The sequence below is a fragment of the Oncorhynchus gorbuscha genome, linkage group LG26 (assembly GCF_021184085.1).
Source record: "Oncorhynchus gorbuscha isolate QuinsamMale2020 ecotype Even-year linkage group LG26, OgorEven_v1.0, whole genome shotgun sequence".
Lineage (NCBI taxonomy): Eukaryota > Metazoa > Chordata > Actinopteri > Salmoniformes > Salmonidae > Oncorhynchus > Oncorhynchus gorbuscha.
The window spans coordinates 23,118,412-23,134,108 of record NC_060198.1 but is presented as its reverse complement, the minus strand read 5'-3'; the positions used below and the strand labels follow the sequence as shown (position 1 = coordinate 23,134,108).

At 38.9% G+C, this 15,697-nt stretch overlaps 2 protein-coding genes and 4 long non-coding RNA genes across 8 annotated transcripts; 4 read left to right on the top strand and 2 right to left on the bottom strand.

Moving 5' to 3' along the window:
• Window positions 1-1,442: 1,442 nt before the first annotated feature.
• LOC124016240 lies at window positions 1,443-4,637 on the top strand. 2 transcript variants are annotated; one of them, XR_006835324.1, is made up of 4 exons: window positions 1,443-1,466; window positions 4,019-4,096; window positions 4,247-4,393; window positions 4,541-4,637. It is a non-coding gene; the product is annotated as an uncharacterized LOC124016240 (long non-coding RNA). The 2 variants fall into 2 exon arrangements; XR_006835325.1 differs by lacking the exon at window positions 1,443-1,466 and adding an exon at window positions 3,050-3,157.
• Window positions 2,754-4,810, bottom strand: LOC124016246. The gene is made up of 3 exons (XR_006835331.1): window positions 4,712-4,810; window positions 4,519-4,603; window positions 2,754-3,159 (listed from the first exon to the last, which is right to left on the bottom strand). It is a non-coding gene; the product is annotated as an uncharacterized LOC124016246 (long non-coding RNA).
• Window positions 4,811-6,545: 1,735 nt separating this feature from the next.
• On the top strand, window positions 6,546-7,819 carry LOC124016232 (interferon beta-like). The gene is made up of 5 exons (XM_046331789.1): window positions 6,546-6,681; window positions 6,778-6,864; window positions 6,996-7,145; window positions 7,397-7,486; window positions 7,591-7,819. Exons 1-5 carry the CDS (start codon window positions 6,556-6,558, stop codon window positions 7,696-7,698), a joined length of 561 nt encoding a protein of 186 aa, XP_046187745.1. The 5' UTR covers window positions 6,546-6,555; the 3' UTR covers window positions 7,699-7,819.
• Window positions 7,820-8,944: 1,125 nt separating this feature from the next.
• LOC124016238 lies at window positions 8,945-12,614 on the top strand. Of its 2 annotated transcripts, none has more exons than XR_006835321.1 (4): window positions 8,945-8,968; window positions 11,521-11,598; window positions 11,749-11,895; window positions 12,042-12,614. It is a non-coding gene; the product is annotated as an uncharacterized LOC124016238 (long non-coding RNA). The 2 variants fall into 2 exon arrangements; XR_006835322.1 differs by lacking the exon at window positions 8,945-8,968 and adding an exon at window positions 10,552-10,659.
• Window positions 10,256-12,410, bottom strand: LOC124016245. The gene is made up of 3 exons (XR_006835330.1): window positions 12,213-12,410; window positions 12,020-12,104; window positions 10,256-10,661 (listed from the first exon to the last, which is right to left on the bottom strand). It is a non-coding gene; the product is annotated as an uncharacterized LOC124016245 (long non-coding RNA).
• Window positions 12,615-14,057: 1,443 nt separating the features above from the next.
• Window positions 14,058-15,326, top strand: LOC124016235 (interferon beta-like). The gene is made up of 5 exons (XM_046331791.1): window positions 14,058-14,183; window positions 14,279-14,365; window positions 14,497-14,646; window positions 14,898-14,987; window positions 15,092-15,326. Exons 1-5 carry the CDS (start codon window positions 14,058-14,060, stop codon window positions 15,197-15,199), a joined length of 561 nt encoding a protein of 186 aa, XP_046187747.1. The 3' UTR covers window positions 15,200-15,326.
• The last annotated feature ends 371 nt before the right edge of the window (window positions 15,327-15,697 follow it).

The following is a 15,697-nucleotide window of genomic DNA, read 5'->3' as shown; positions in this document are numbered from 1 at the left end:
CGGAGGAATATCATGGTCTGCGCACGGTCTTCAGTCGGTCCAGAACCAACTCCCTTCCTCCTCACCGGTCGTATGATTGTTGTTCTGATCTCTTTAAGAAGCGTTTTGCATCCGCTCCTATCCTTGTTGCACCTGACGTCACTAAACAGTTTTTTGTTGAGGTTGACGCGTCGGGGTGGGCGTGGGAGCCATTCTGTCCCAGCGCTCCGATACTGACGATGGGGTCCACCCTTGTGCGTATTTTTCTGCTTCTGCTCCTGGTCTTGCTGGGTCTCAGTCTGTTCCCTGCCATCGCATCTCTCCTGTTCTTGTTCCTGCCCTTGCTGTGTCTCAGTCTGTCCCTAGTTGTTACTCTCCTGGCCTGTTTGGTCCTGTTTGCTCTAAAGTTTTCAGTTCTCTACCCGTGTCTCATTTTTTTTTTTAGAGTAGTACCCTAGTTTCCCTTTTTTTTCGTTTTTTCGTTACGGTCCTGAGGAGAGGAGTTGGGTTCTTTCTCGGGACGTGCTGGACCGTTTGATCTATGATTTCCTCCGTTGCCGCCAGTGTTCCTCCTCGAGAGCGCCAGGAGGCGCTCGGTGAGTGGGGGGGTACTGTCATGTTTTGTCATATATTGTCTTGTCATTATGCTTTCCCTTCTGTTCGTTTCCCCCTGCTGGTCTTATTAGGTTCGTTCCCTCTTTCTATCCCTCTCTCTCCCCCTCCCTCTCTCACTCTCTCGCACTCTCTTCTCTCTATCGTTCCGTTCCTGCTCCCAGCTGTTCCTATTCCCCTAATCAATCATTTAGTCTTCCCACACCTGTTCCCGATCCTTTCCCCTGATTAGAGTCCCTATTTCTTCCTTTGTTTTCCGTTCCTGTCCTGTCGGATCCTTGTATCTATTGTTCACCGTGCTGTGTTTGTGTATCGCCCTGTCGTGTCGTGTTTCCCTCAGATGCTGCGTGGTGAGCAGGTGTCTGAGTCTGCTAGGTTCAAGTGCCTTCCCGAGGCAACCTGCTGTTCAAGATCGAGTCTCCAGTCGGTTCTCGTCATTACGAGTGGAAGTAGTGTTTTTTGATTGTATTTTACTTTACTGGATTAAAGACTCTGTTTTCGCCAAGTCGCTTTTGGGTCCTCATTCACCCGCATAACATTGGGGATGACCAGTGAAATATACCTGCATATACCTGCTGGAGGGCGTGCTAAGGGTGGGTGTTGCTATGGTGAACCGTGATCTGGGATAAGGCGGGACTTTACCTAGCAAAAACGTATAGATAACCTGGAGTCAGTGGGTTTGGCAACGAATATGAAGTGAGGGCCAGCCAACGAAAGCATACAGGTCGCAGTGGTGGGTAGTATATGGGGCTTTGGTGACAAAACGGATGGCGCTGTGATAGACTACATCCAGTTTGCTAAGTAGAGTGTAGGAGGATATTTAGTAAATGACATCGCCGAAGTCAAGGATTGGTAGGATAGTCAGTTTTACGAGGGTATGTTTGGTGGCATGGGTGATGGAGGCTTTGTTGTGAAGTAGGACGCCGATTCTAGATTTAATTTTGGGTTGGAGATGCTTAATGTGAGTCTGGAAGGAGAGTTTACAGGCTAACCAGACACATAGGTATTTGTAGTTGTTTCACATATTCAAAGTCAAAACCGTCCAGAGTCGTGTTTCTATTAATGCAAGAGGGTGCGGCAGCAATCGATGGAAGAGCATGCACTTAGTTTTACTAGCAATTAAAAGCAGTTGGAGGCCACGGAAGGAGTGTTGTATGGCGATGAAGCTCGTTTGGAGGTTTGTTAGCAAAGTGTCCAAAGAAGGGCTCGATGTCTACAGAATGGTGTCGTCTGCGTAGAGGTGGATCAGAGAATCATCAGCAGCAAGAGCTACATCATTGATATATTCATAGAAAAGAGTCAGCCCGAGAATTGAACCTTTTGGCACCCCCACAGCGGACATTAAGATTTGTATTAAACACGCTCAGGACATATGCACGGATGGCAGTACAATTAGTCCTATAGCCTACTAATCCATAAAGGAAAGCCATTAAAACAAGTCAAATGTATCTTCTCAAAATGTAGATATATTCAAATGCCTTTTTCAATTAAGTGTGTTTTATCACTGGACAGGGCTGGCCTGTTTTGGACAGGGCTGGCCTGTTTTGAACAGTGTACTTTGAGCACCTATACAACTTCCGTTCCAACCATGGAGATACTATTACATTATTAGAATTGCTAATTCTACGGTTCCAACCCATCTATGAAATTGTGTTCCACAATCAATAACGTATTAGAAGTAATATTCGCCTAATAGAATACAAAGGTGCACAGTGTATTCTGTTATCACGAAATGCATTGCTCCAATGTAATTCTTTGCATAGACATGTATAAAAACTGTTCACTTTCTTTACGTTTTTCATTATTCATTTCACAATAGCATAATTAAGAATCACCCGTTGAAAATTGGGGCTTATCAATGGAATCATTCAACCTTCTTCACAGTGTTTTCCCTGTACACCAAGGCAGAACCGAATGATTAAAAAACGGGGCATATAAGCAGACAATGAACGATCTAAAAATATTCGATGATAACTTGTCTTACTCAAGAAAGCAAAAAAGAGACCATGTTTGTATGCAGCTTTATTAACTCAATCATTATTGTTGTTTTTCTACATTCTTTACAAACTGATATGTGAAACTTATTGATGCCAAAATAACAAGTAAAACAGGCAACAACAACAAAAAAGTTAAACAAATGTACATTTTCTGCTGTTACGGCTAATCATTTTGTTGATGTAGTTAAACATATGGGGCTCAAAACAGGTGGGTTACGGTTGGAAAACCGGTCGCCACAGGGTGGGTCCAATATAAAATGCTCTCGAATAGAGGCTACATTAATCTGAGCAAATTCTAAACCACCACAAATAGGATGCATTTCGCTGCCTCAAATCACATATGAAACTGGGAACTTCCAAGCGCCTTTGTTGTGTCATAGGATGCCTTGGCAGCGCACCTGTTGTGGTTGAGTTGAGTGAAGACATAAAATACATATATATATATATATGATATGCTCTCCAGGAACACAGCACATGCGCATGGGAGATCACGCGAGTGGAGGTTCGCGACAACCTGGTGCAGTTCAAGAAATTCCTCGACATCAGAGTCAAGCCATGAGGAAGAAGAGGTCTGTTGGAAAACCACATAATCATCATTGGAGACATGTGACATGTTTCTGATCCCGGCTAATAGATTCACAGCTGATATATTTACTGACTGAATGATTTATTTATAAACATGGTTGACTGACATGTATATGTGAAGGCGATGAAGTTATTCCTTTATAATCAAATCAAATAATTATTCTCTCATCATTTTTATTAATTCGTTTATATATTCAGTCATTCATCCTTTCATTCTTTCATGCATTCATTTGTTTATAGACTGACCTTTTTAAAGGAGCAGTCTACTGTTCAAACAATACCAAAACGGTCAATGAACCACTATTTTTCTCAATAGCTGAGGATTGGGGTTGGAGAAAAGTAATCATTTTCAAAGAACTAAGGATGAAAGGAATGTCCATCTACGAGATTAAAGTTATGGGCTAGTTTGAACTACATTTGGAAGCTGTACCGTGTTTTACCGACGTGTTTTACGTACGATAATGTTATCACAACACATTGGTAAATTGGTTTATTCTTGCAGGCCTGCTCGTCTCTACGAACGACGAAAAATTCAAATATTCATGCTCGCCTTTAAATGGTTGACTATCTACCTGACTCTGTTCTGTTCTGCTTATACACAGCAGCATCCGATCTGTGCAGGTGGACGCAATTCATGCACTAGCACACACATTTTTGCACCTGTCCACTATTTGATGTGTACAATTTGATGCTCAATATATCTCATTAATAGACCTCAATTTATTGTATTTTATTATGGGACGTTTTATATAACCAATGAATTCACTCTCTGTACCACAATGTTTCATTCGTGGATACTATTCCAATACAGTTCACTTTTTGACATTGATATGACTTTATTTCAGGGTTGACCATTTCTAGTTCTGTTTCCGTAAAGAAAAGTCGAGAGCATGTTTCCAGAGCATGTTTACAAGAACACACAGGTAAGATACTGAAGTGTATCATGTAGCAAGATTTGGATAGAATAAACTACAGAGTTTGATTTTTTTCCATTTCAAAATGATCAATTGGAAGTTTAACCATGGAATTTATGAGACATCCTCATGTCTAAAACGATGTTTTCTATTATACAGAGCGAGGACGTCTCTGTGGTTGCATTAGAGTCTTTGGAATATATGACCCAATTATTTAACAGCCTGACTCCTTTCACATGGAACAAAGAAACACTGAACCTGTTCAAAAACAGATGACCTAGTTAAGTTAAGAAATTGGAGGGATGCGTAAGTTGTAGCCTAAGTTATATTTGGGGGGCAGACAATAATTGGCATAGGTCTTTATTTTGTGATTTAATCTAAGCGATATATTTTTTTCTGTACTTTTCTTAAGACGGAACTAATTCACTCACAACCATTTTATATTGTCTTCAGGTCGGGTGTGGTGTTGGGGCATCCTCTGGAGATGGAGGGTCAGTGACTTCAGGCAAAGGGTCTCTGAAAACGTATTTCAACAAGCTGAACACAATCTTCAAACAGAAGGTTTACAATATCAAATGCACTCGAAAATAGGCTAAATTAATCGGAGGAAAAGTTCTAGATCACCACAAATCGGAGGAATTTCGCTGAAACTTGGAACTTCCAAGCGCCGTTTTTGTGTGTCGTCGGATGCGTTGGCGCAGCACCTGTTGTGGTTGAGTTGACTGAAAAAATGCATGTCTTGTATGCGCTCCAGGAACACAGCGTATGAGCAGGTGAGATCGTGGGAGAGGAGCTTCGCTACAAACTGGTGCAGTTTAAAAAATTCCTTGACCCCATGGTCAAGCTGTGATGAAGTCAACTGCAGAGTCAAGCGGTGAGGAAGAAGCGATCTGATGGACAACCTCATAATCATCATTGGAGATTGGATGTCCTTGAGGCTGGCTAATAGATAGATGGATGATATTTTTACTGACTGACTGTTTTATTTATTTGTGAAGGATTTGTAATATTTTTTATAACACTATTAATTGACAAAATACATTCATCTATTATTATATTGTTTTTTTTCCTCATTCATTTATATATCCAGTCATCCATTTATTCATCCATTCAGGCTTTAATGCATTTAGTTGTTTATAGGCAATCTACAGTTAAATTAAACACCATAGTGGTCACTCAACCACTATTCTGGTTCGAGAAAAGTAACCGCTGTCAGAGAGCTATTGATTCAAGTAATGACCATCCAAGAGATCAACATTATAGTTTCAAATACATTTTCAAGTTACACAGTGTTTGTTTAGATGTATATTGTTTCAAACAATGTCATAAAAAAAGTACATTTTGGGTTCTTTTGAGGTAAGAGAGGTAAACTGAGCACATTAGGCCTTTAAAAGTGATTTATTCTCCAAGAGTCAATAGGTAGCCTGTATACCCTTCATTTAAAAGTCCAAAATTGGATGTAGAAATCGCAGAAATTGCCCCTTTATCTCAACATATCCAAGACGATGAAACTAAGTGTTTTTAGGAATTAGGATTTAGGTATTTTTCTACTAATTTTACGATAATGTTACCACAACAGAGCACATTAGTTTATATAGTCTCTCGTCGGTAATAAATAGTCAAATGGTAATGTTAGCCTGATTCTTCAGATACAGACGTCATAAAATGCTGGTTGATTTGTATTTGATCATCAGTTATTATCAACAGTTTAATTGAAATGTATCGACATGAATGGGATTAGAGACAGAAGATGCAAACAGAACGAGATCAATATTAAATCAGCATCTCTCACTCCCTCTGTCACATACACTCGCACGCACGCACGCACGCACGCACGCAGACACACACACACACACCGAGAGAAACAAACAAACAATACAATAGCAGTTTTGTGATTAACAAACAAACATGGTAGAAGGCCTTCCCTTAGTCCATAAAAGTGCTATTAGTTTAATAATCGTGTTTATAAAAACATATAGAGGTCTACTGCATTCATTGTAAAGTTAAGGGGTCGATTCTCTCTCCCCCTCTCCCTCTCTCTCTCCTTCTCCATTCTCCTTTAAGCCCATGAGTTCATTTTTTTAACATACTTAGGACAATGTTCCTCCTATGAAGGAAAACTCGAAACATGATGAGAGGGAAGTGGAGCACACGAAAAGAGAAATCCGGTCTTGCGGTTCACGAGGCAAAACTTTCCCAAATTCATTCATATCAACTCTTAATTTAGAGGACACCCTTTCACTTTTTGTACATCCATTCAAGCCTCACTATTTAAGATAATCCGCAGATATGGGATCAGAACACAAACCAAATTCTGACTGGAGGAAATTTGCAATATACTGGCAACAGGTAAGTCAACAACATGCTATCTGTTGATCATTGCTTCAGGCTTCAATTAATTAATTATTTTCAGGATTATATTCAACTAACAATGACCATCTGTTGCAGATCATCTAACTACCATAAGAATGGCAATTCAGACTATCACTTGGATGAGCGCCTTCCTCTGCCTCGTGCAAGTGTTCTCGATGCCCATGCCTTGCCAGCTACAAGGACAGCTGGTGCGAACAACCCACAACCTACTGAGAGACATGGTACATTTTTTAAATTACTTTTGTTTTGAGATGTATTCTCCAACTATGTTTAACTGAAGAGCTCAACATGAGAAATGTGTTTTCTCTTTCTTTCAGGGGGGTCATTTTCCTCTGGAGTGCCTGCAAGAGAATGTCTTCATGGCATTCCCAGCCACCTCATTTGCAACCTCCGGGGCGCCACAGGTAAGGGCAAGCGAGCATATTCAAGAGTTCTTTACAGCATGAAAGAGTATTTGCAACCGTTAGGATTAGAAAGTAGAACACTTTACACGGCCATTTATGTTAATTGAAATTATTGTTGTTGTCCGTTTCAGTTGAGCAGCAGTGCTGCTAAGGCTATTTATGAGACATTGAAGAACATCGACACGTTGTTCGGAACTGACGAACTGCCGACAATGTGGGACCAACAGAAGTTGGAGTATTTTCAGAACATTATCTACCGTCAGATTGAAGAGAGCGAGTGTGTGAGTACCTACCTAGGCCAATAGAGATAGCTTAACTGTTTAAGTGTGGTATGGTGACATTTTAATTATTTTATTCTTGTGTCAGATGATGGGGAGTGTGGATAAACGTGATTATCTAGTCAGGGCAAAGGTGCTGAATACCTACTTTAGGAACATCGCGGTTGTCCTAAAAGTAGGGTACAAGCAAATACACTATAATGGATGCATTTGAATTATTATTCATCGCCTGCCTCTTTCTTCCTTTCTGGCAGATGAGCAGTGTGGATACAAGTGATTATCCCATCAGGGCAGAGGGCCTGAAGACATACTTTGGGAACATTGCAGCAGTTTTAAAAGAAAAGGTAGGATATAGGTTGAAAACAAATAGACACATTGTTTTGATAATATCTCTACATAGGATAATATTACTCTACATTGCCCTAACAATTTATTTTTATTTTCACAGAATTTCAGTTACTGCGCCTGGGAAGTGGTTCGAAAAGAACTCCTGTACACCCTTGAATTCATTCTGAAACACACCTCTGACAGCCTTCTGTGGTCCAACAGAACATGAATTTGAACTTCTAGATCTTTTTTTACTCATTTGTTTTACAATTGAGCTTGATTTTTTAAAGCCTTCTATTCTACAATCATGCAATGTGCAATGTCAAACAGCAATATTATAAATGTATTTATTTATTTATCAACGTTATTTATTGATGTAGGCCTACTTATATATTTATTTATTTATTTATCAACGTTATTTATTGATGTAGGCCTACTTATATATTTATTTATTTATTTATTTATCAAGGTTATTTATTGATGTAGGCCTATTTATGAATCTATTTTTCTATTTGAAAATCGTGCCTTTTGTTGCTCTTCATCAAATGTTAAGTTACTAAAATAAAAAATACTTTTAAATATTGGTAATTTGAGTGCTCATTCTGTATCCAAGTTCAAGGTGTGATTTTATGTAGTTATTTTCTATTTCACCTTTATTTAACCAGGTAGGCCAGTTGAGAACAAGTTATCATTTACAACTGCGACACTGCCAAGATAAAGCAAAGCAGTGCGACAAAAACAACAACACAGAGTTACACATAAACAAACATACAGTCAATAACACAATAGAAAAATATATGTGCAGTGTGTGCAAATGTAGAAGAGTATGGGAGATAAGGCAATAAACAGGCCATAGAGGCGAAATAATTACAAATTAGCATTAACAATGGAGTGATAGAGGTGCAGATGATGATGTGCAAGTAGAGATACTGGGGTGCAAAAGAGCAAGAGAGTAAGTAATAATATGGGGATGAGGTAGTTTGGTTTGCTATTTACAGATTGGCTGTGTACACAGCTACAGTGATCGGTAAGCTGCTCTGACAGCTGATGCTTAAAGTTAGAGAGGGAGACATGTGTCTCCAGCTTCAGTGATTTTTGCAATTAATTCCAGTCATTGGCAGCACAGAACTGGAAGGAATGGCGGCTAAAGCAAATGTTGGCTTTGGGGATGACCAGTGAAATATACCTGCATATACCTGCTGGAGGGCGTGCTAAGGGTGGGTGTTGCTATGGTGAACCGTGATCTGGGATAAGGCGGGACTTTACCTAGCAAAAACGTATAGATAACCTGGAGTCAGTGGGATTGGCAATGAATATGAAGTGAGGGCCAGCCAACGAAAGCATACAGGTCGCAGTGGTGGGTAGTATATGGGGCTTTGGTGACAAAACGGATGGCGCTGTGATAGACTACATCCAGTTTGCTAAGTAGAGTGTAGGAGGATATTTAGTAAATGACATCGCCGAAGTCAAGGATTGGTAGGATAGTCAGTTTTACGAGGGTATGTTTGGTGGCATGGGTGATGGAGGCTTTGTTGTGAAGTAGGACGCCGATTCTAGATTTAATTTTGGGTTGGAGATGCTTAATGTGAGTCTGGAAGGAGAGTTTACAGGCTAACCAGACACATAGGTATTTGTAGTTGTTTCACATATTCAAAGTCAAAACCGTCCAGAGTCGTGTTTCTATTAATGCAAGAGGGTGCGGCAGCAATCGATGGAAGAGCATGCACTTAGTTTTACTAGCAATTAAAAGCAGTTGGAGGCCACGGAAGGAGTGTTGTATGGCGATGAAGCTCGTTTGGAGGTTTGTTAGCAAAGTGTCCAAAGAAGGGCTCGATGTCTACAGAATGGTGTCGTCTGCGTAGAGGTGGATCAGAGAATCATCAGCAGCAAGAGCTACATCATTGATATATTCATAGAAAAGAGTCAGCCCGAGAATTGAACCTTTTGGCACCCCCACAGCGGACATTAAGATTTGTATTAAACACGCTCAGGACATATGCACGGATGGCAGTACAATTAGTCCTATAGCCTACTAATCCATAAAGGAAAGCCATTAAAACAAGTCAAATGTATCTTCTCAAAATGTAGATATATTCAAATGCCTTTTTCAATTAAGTGTGTTTTATCACTGGACAGGGCTGGCCTGTTTTGGACAGGGCTGGCCTGTTTTGAACAGTGTACTTTGAGCACCTATACAACTTCCGTTCCAACCATGGAGATACTATTACATTATTAGAATTGCTAATTCTACGGTTCCAACCCATCTATGAAATTGTGTTCCACAATCAATAACGTATTAGAAGTAATATTCGCCTAATAGAATACAAAGGTGCACAGTGTATTCTGTTATCACGAAATGCATTGCTCCAATGTAATTCTTTGCATAGACATGTATAAAAACTGTTCACTTTCTTTACGTTTTTCATTATTCATTTCACAATAGCATAATTAAGAATCACCCGTTGAAAATTGGGGCTTATCAATGGAATCATTCAACCTTCTTCACAGTGTTTTCCCTGTACACCAAGGCAGAACCGAATGATTAAAAAACGGGGCATATAAGCAGACAATGAACGATCTAAAAATATTCGATGATAACTTGTCTTACTCAAGAAAGCAAAAAAGAGACCATGTTTGTATGCAGCTTTATTAACTCAATCATTATTGTTGTTTTTCTACATTCTTTACGAACTGATATGTGAAACTTATTGATGCCAAAATAACAAGTAAAACAGGCAACAACAACAAAAAAGTTAAACAAATGTACATTTTCTGCTGTTACGGCTAATCATTTTGTTGATGTAGTTAAACATATGGGGCTCAAAACAGGTGGGTTACGGTTGGAAAACCGGTCGCCACAGGGTGGGTCCAATATAAAATGCTCTCGAATAGAGGCTACATTAATCTGAGCAAATTCTAAACCACCACAAATAGGATGCATTTCGCTGCCTCAAATCACATATGAAACTGGGAACTTCCAAGCGCCTTTGTTGTGTCATAGGATGCCTTGGCAGCGCACCTGTTGTGGTTGAGTTGAGTGAAGACATAAAATACATATATATATATATATGATATGCTCTCCAGGAACACAGCACATGCGCATGGGAGATCACGCGAGTGGAGGTTCGCGACAACCTGGTGCAGTTCAAGAAATTCCTCGACATCAGAGTCAAGCCATGAGGAAGAAGAGGTCTGTTGGAAAACCACATAATCATCATTGGAGACATGTGACATGTTTCTGATCCCGGCTAATAGATTCACAGCTGATATATTTACTGACTGAATGATTTATTTATAAACATGGTTGACTGACATGTATATGTGAAGGCGATGAAGTTATTCCTTTATAATCAAATCAAATAATTATTCTCTCATCATTTTTATTAATTCGTTTATATATTCAGTCATTCATCCTTTCATTCTTTCATGCATTCATTTGTTTATAGACTGACCTTTTTAAAGGAGCAGTCTACTGTTCAAACAATACCAAAACGGTCAATGAACCACTATTTTTCTCAATAGCTGAGTATTGGGGTTGGAGAAAAGTAATCATTTTCAAAGAACTAAGGATGAAAGGAATGTCCATCTACGAGATTAAAGTTATGGGCTAGTTTGAACTACATTTGGAAGCTGTACCGTGTTTTACCGACGTGTTTTACCTACGATAATGTTATCACAACACATTGGTAAATTGGTTTATTCTTGCAGGCCTGCTCGTCTCTACGAACGACGAAAAATTCAAATATTCATGCTCGCCTTTAAATGGTTGACTATCTACCTGACTCTGTTCTGTTCTGCTTATACACAGCAGCATCCGATCTGTGCAGGTGGACGCAATTCATGCACTAGCACACACATTTTTGCACCTGTCCACTATTTGATGTGTACAATTTGATGCTCAATATATCTCATTAATAGACCTCAATTTATTGTATTTTATTATGGGACGTTTTATATAACCAATGAATTCACTCTCTGTACCACAATGTTTCATTCGTGGATACTATTCCAATACAGTTCACTTTTTGACATTGATATGACTTTATTTCAGGGTTGACCATTTCTAGTTCTGTTTCCGTAAAGAAAAGTCGAGAGCATGTTTCCAGAGCATGTTTACAAGAACACACAGGTAAGATACTGAAGTGTATCATGTAGCAAGATTTGGATAGAATAAACTACAGAGTTTGATTTTTTTCCATTTCAAAATGATCAATTGGAAGTTTAACCATGGAATTTATGAGACATCCTCATGTCTAAAACGATGTTTTCTATTATACAGAGCGAGGACGTCTCTGTGGTTGCATTAGAGTCTTTGGAATATATGACCCAATTATTTAACAGCCTGACTCCTTTCACATGGAACAAAGAAACACTGAACCTGTTCAAAAACAGATGACCTAGTTAAGTTAAGAAATTGGAGGGATGCGTAAGTTGTAGCCTAAGTTATATTTGGGGGCAGACAATAATTGGCATAGGTCTTTATTTTGTGATTTAATCTAAGCGATATATTTTTTTCTGTACTTTTCTTAAGACGGAACTAATTCACTCACAACCATTTTATATTGTCTTCAGGTCGGGTGTGGTGTTGGGGCATCCTCTGGAGATGGAGGGTCAGTGACTTCAGGCAAAGGGTCTCTGAAAACGTATTTCAACAAGCTGAACACAATCTTGAAACAGAAGGTTTACAATATCAAATGCACTCGAAAATAGGCTAAATTAATCGGAGGAAAAGTTCTAGATCACCACAAATCGGAGGAATTTCGCTGAAACTTGGAACTTCCAAGCGCCGTTTTTGTGTGTCGTCGGATGCGTTGGCGCAGCACCTGTTGTGGTTGAGTTGACTGAAAAAAATGCATGTCTTGTATGCGCTCCAGGAACACAGCGTATGAGCAGGTGAGATCGTGGGAGAGGAGCTTCGCTACAAACTGGTGCAGTTTTAAAAAATTCCTTGACCCCATGGTCAAGCTGTGATGAAGTCAACTGCAGAGTCAAGCGGTGAGGAAGAAGCGATCTGATGGACAACCTCATAATCATCATTGGAGATTGGATGTCCTTGAGGCTGGCTAATAGATAGATGGATGATATTTTTACTGACTGACTGTTTTATTTATTTGTGAAGGATTTGTAATATTTTTTATAACACTATTAATTGACAAAATACATTCATCTATTATTATATTGTTTTTTTCCTCATTCATTTATATATCCAGTCATCCATTTATTCATCCATTCAGGCTTTAATGCATTTAGTTGTTTATAGGCAATCTACAGTTAAATTAAACACCATAGTGGTCACTCAACCACTATTCTGGTTCGAGAAAAGTAACCGCTGTCAGAGAGCTATTGATTCAAGTAATGACCATCCAAGAGATCAACATTATAGTTTCAAATACATTTTCAAGTTACACAGTGTTTGTTTAGATGTATATTGTTTCAAACAATGTCATAAAAAAGTACATTTTGGGTTCTTTTGAGGTAAGAGAGGTAAACTGAGCACATTAGGCCTTTAAAAGTGATTTATTCTCCAAGAGTCAATAGGTAGCCTGTATACCCTTCATTTAAAAGTCCAAAATTGGATGTAGAAATCGCAGAAATTGCCCCTTTATCTCAACATATCCAAGACGATGAAACTAAGTGTTTTTAGGAATTAGGATTTAGGTATTTTTCTACTAATTTTACGATAATGTTACCACAACAGAGCACATTAGTTTATATAGTCTCTCGTCGGTAATAAATAGTCAAATGGTAATGTTAGCCTGATTCTTCAGATACAGACGTCATAAAATGCTGGTTGATTTGTATTTGATCATCAGTTATTATCAACAGTTTAATTGAAATGTATCGACATGAATGGGATTAGAGACAGAAGATGCAAACAGAACGAGATCAATATTAAATCAGCATCTCTCACTCCCTCTGTCACATACACTCGCACGCACGCACGCACGCACGCACGCAGACACACACACACACACCGAGAGAAACAAACAAACAATACAATAGCAGTTTTGTGATTAACAAACAAACATGGTAGAAGGCCTTCCCTTAGTCCATAAAAGTGCTATTAGTTTAATAATCGTGTTTATAAAAACATATAGAGGTCTACTGCATTCATTGTAAAGTTAAGGGGTCGATTCTCTCTCCCCCTCTCCCTCTCTCTCTCCTTCTCCATTCTCCTTTAAGCCCATGAGTTCATTTTTTTAACATACTTAGGACAATGTTCCTCCTATGAAGGAAAACTCGAAACATGATGAGAGGGAAGTGGAGCACACGAAAAGAGAAATCCGGTCTTGCGGTTCACGAGGCAAAACTTTCCCAAATTCATTCATATCAACTCTTAATTTAGAGGGACACCCTTTCACTTTTTGTACATCCATTCAAGCCTCACTATTTAAGATAATCCGCAGATATGGGATCAGAACACAAACCAAATTCTGACTGGAGGAAATTTGCAATATACTGGCAACAGGTAAGTCAACAACATGCTATCTGTTGATCATTGCTTCAGGCTTCAATTAATTAATTATTTTCAGGATTATATTCAACTAACAATGACCATCTGTTGCAGATCATCTAACTACCATAAGAATGGCAATTCAGACTATCACTTGGATGAGCGCCTTCCTCTGCCTCGTGCAAGTGTTCTCGATGCCCATGCCTTGCCAGCTACAAGGACAGCTGGTGCGAACAACCCACAACCTACTGAGAGACATGGTACATTTTTTAAATTACTTTTGTTTTGAGATGTATTCTCCAACTATGTTTAACTGAAGAGCTCAACATGAGAAATGTGTTTTCTCTTTCTTTCAGGGGGTCATTTTCCTCTGGAGTGCCTGCAAGAGAATGTCTTCATGGCATTCCCAGCCACCTCATTTGCAACCTCCGGGGCGCCACAGGTAAGGGCAAGCGAGCATATTCAAGAGTTCTTTACAGCATGAAAGAGTATTTGCAACCGTTAGGATTAGAAAGTAGAACACTTTACACGGCCATTTATGTTAATTGAAATTATTGTTGTTGTCCGTTTCAGTTGAGCAGCAGTGCTGCTAAGGCTATTTATGAGACATTGAAGAACATCGACACGTTGTTCGGAACTGACGAACTGCCGACAATGTGGGACCAACAGAAGTTGGAGTATTTTCAGAACATTATCTACCGTCAGATTGAAGAGAGCGAGTGTGTGAGTACCTACCTAGGCCAATAGAGATAGCTTAACTGTTTAAGTGTGGTATGGTGACATTTTAATTATTTTATTCTTGTGTCAGATGATGGGGAGTGTGGATAAACGTGATTATCTAGTCAGGGCAAAGGTGCTGAATACCTACTTTAGGAACATCGCGGTTGTCCTAAAAGTAGGGTACAAGCAAATACACTATAATGGATGCATTTGAATTATTATTCATCGCCTGCCTCTTTCTTCCTTTCTGGCAGATGAGCAGTGTGGATACAAGTGATTATCCCATCAGGGCAGAGGGCCTGAAGACATACTTTGGGAACATTGCAGCAGTTTTAAAAGAAAAGGTAGGATATAGGTTGAAAACAAATAGACACATTGTTTTGATAATATCTCTACATAGGATAATATTACTCTACATTGCCCTAACAATTTATTTTTATTTTCACAGAATTTCAGTTACTGCGCCTGGGAAGTGGTTCGAAAAGAACTCCTGTACACCCTTGAATTCATTCTGAAACACACCTCTGACAGCCTTCTGTGGTCCAACAGAACATGAATTTGAACTTCTAGATCTTTTTTTACTCATTTGTTTTACAATTGAGCTTGATTTTTTAAAGCCTTCTATTCTACAATCATGCAATGTGCAATGTCAAACAGCAATATTATAAATGTATTTATTTATTTATCAACGTTATTTATTGATGTAGGCCTACTTATATATTTATTTATTTATTTATCAACGTTATTTATTGATGTAGGCCTACTTATATATTTATTTATTTATCAAGGTTATTTATTGATGTAGGCCTATTTATGAATCTATTTTTCTATTTGAAAATCGTGCCTTTTGTTGCTCTTCATCAAATGTTAAGTTACTAAAATAAAAATACTTTTAAATATTGGTAATTTGAGTGCTCATTCTGTATCCAAGTTCAAGGTGTGATTTTATGTAGTTATTTTCTATTTCACCTTTATTTAACCAGGTAGGCCAGTTGAGAACAAGTTATCATTTACAACTGCGACACTGCCAAGATAAAGCAAAGCAGTGCGACAA

Excerpts from the sequence above, each read along its gene's own strand:
- LOC124016232 (XM_046331789.1), top strand. The coding sequence starts at position 6,556 with ATGGCAATTCAGACTATCACTTGGATGAGCGCCTTCCTCTGCCTCGTG. Across the intron at positions 6,865-6,995 it reads CAACCTCCGGGGCGCCACAG|TTGAGCAGCAGTGCTGCTAA; the intron begins GTAAGGGCAAGC and ends TGTCCGTTTCAG. Across the intron at positions 7,146-7,396 it reads AGATTGAAGAGAGCGAGTGT|ATGAGCAGTGTGGATACAAG; the intron begins GTGAGTACCTAC and ends CCTTTCTGGCAG.
- LOC124016235 (XM_046331791.1), top strand. The coding sequence starts at position 14,058 with ATGGCAATTCAGACTATCACTTGGATGAGCGCCTTCCTCTGCCTCGTG. Across the intron at positions 14,184-14,278 it reads ACAACCTACTGAGAGACATG|GGGGGTCATTTTCCTCTGGA; the intron begins GTACATTTTTTA and ends CTCTTTCTTTCA. Across the intron at positions 14,647-14,897 it reads AGATTGAAGAGAGCGAGTGT|ATGAGCAGTGTGGATACAAG; the intron begins GTGAGTACCTAC and ends CCTTTCTGGCAG.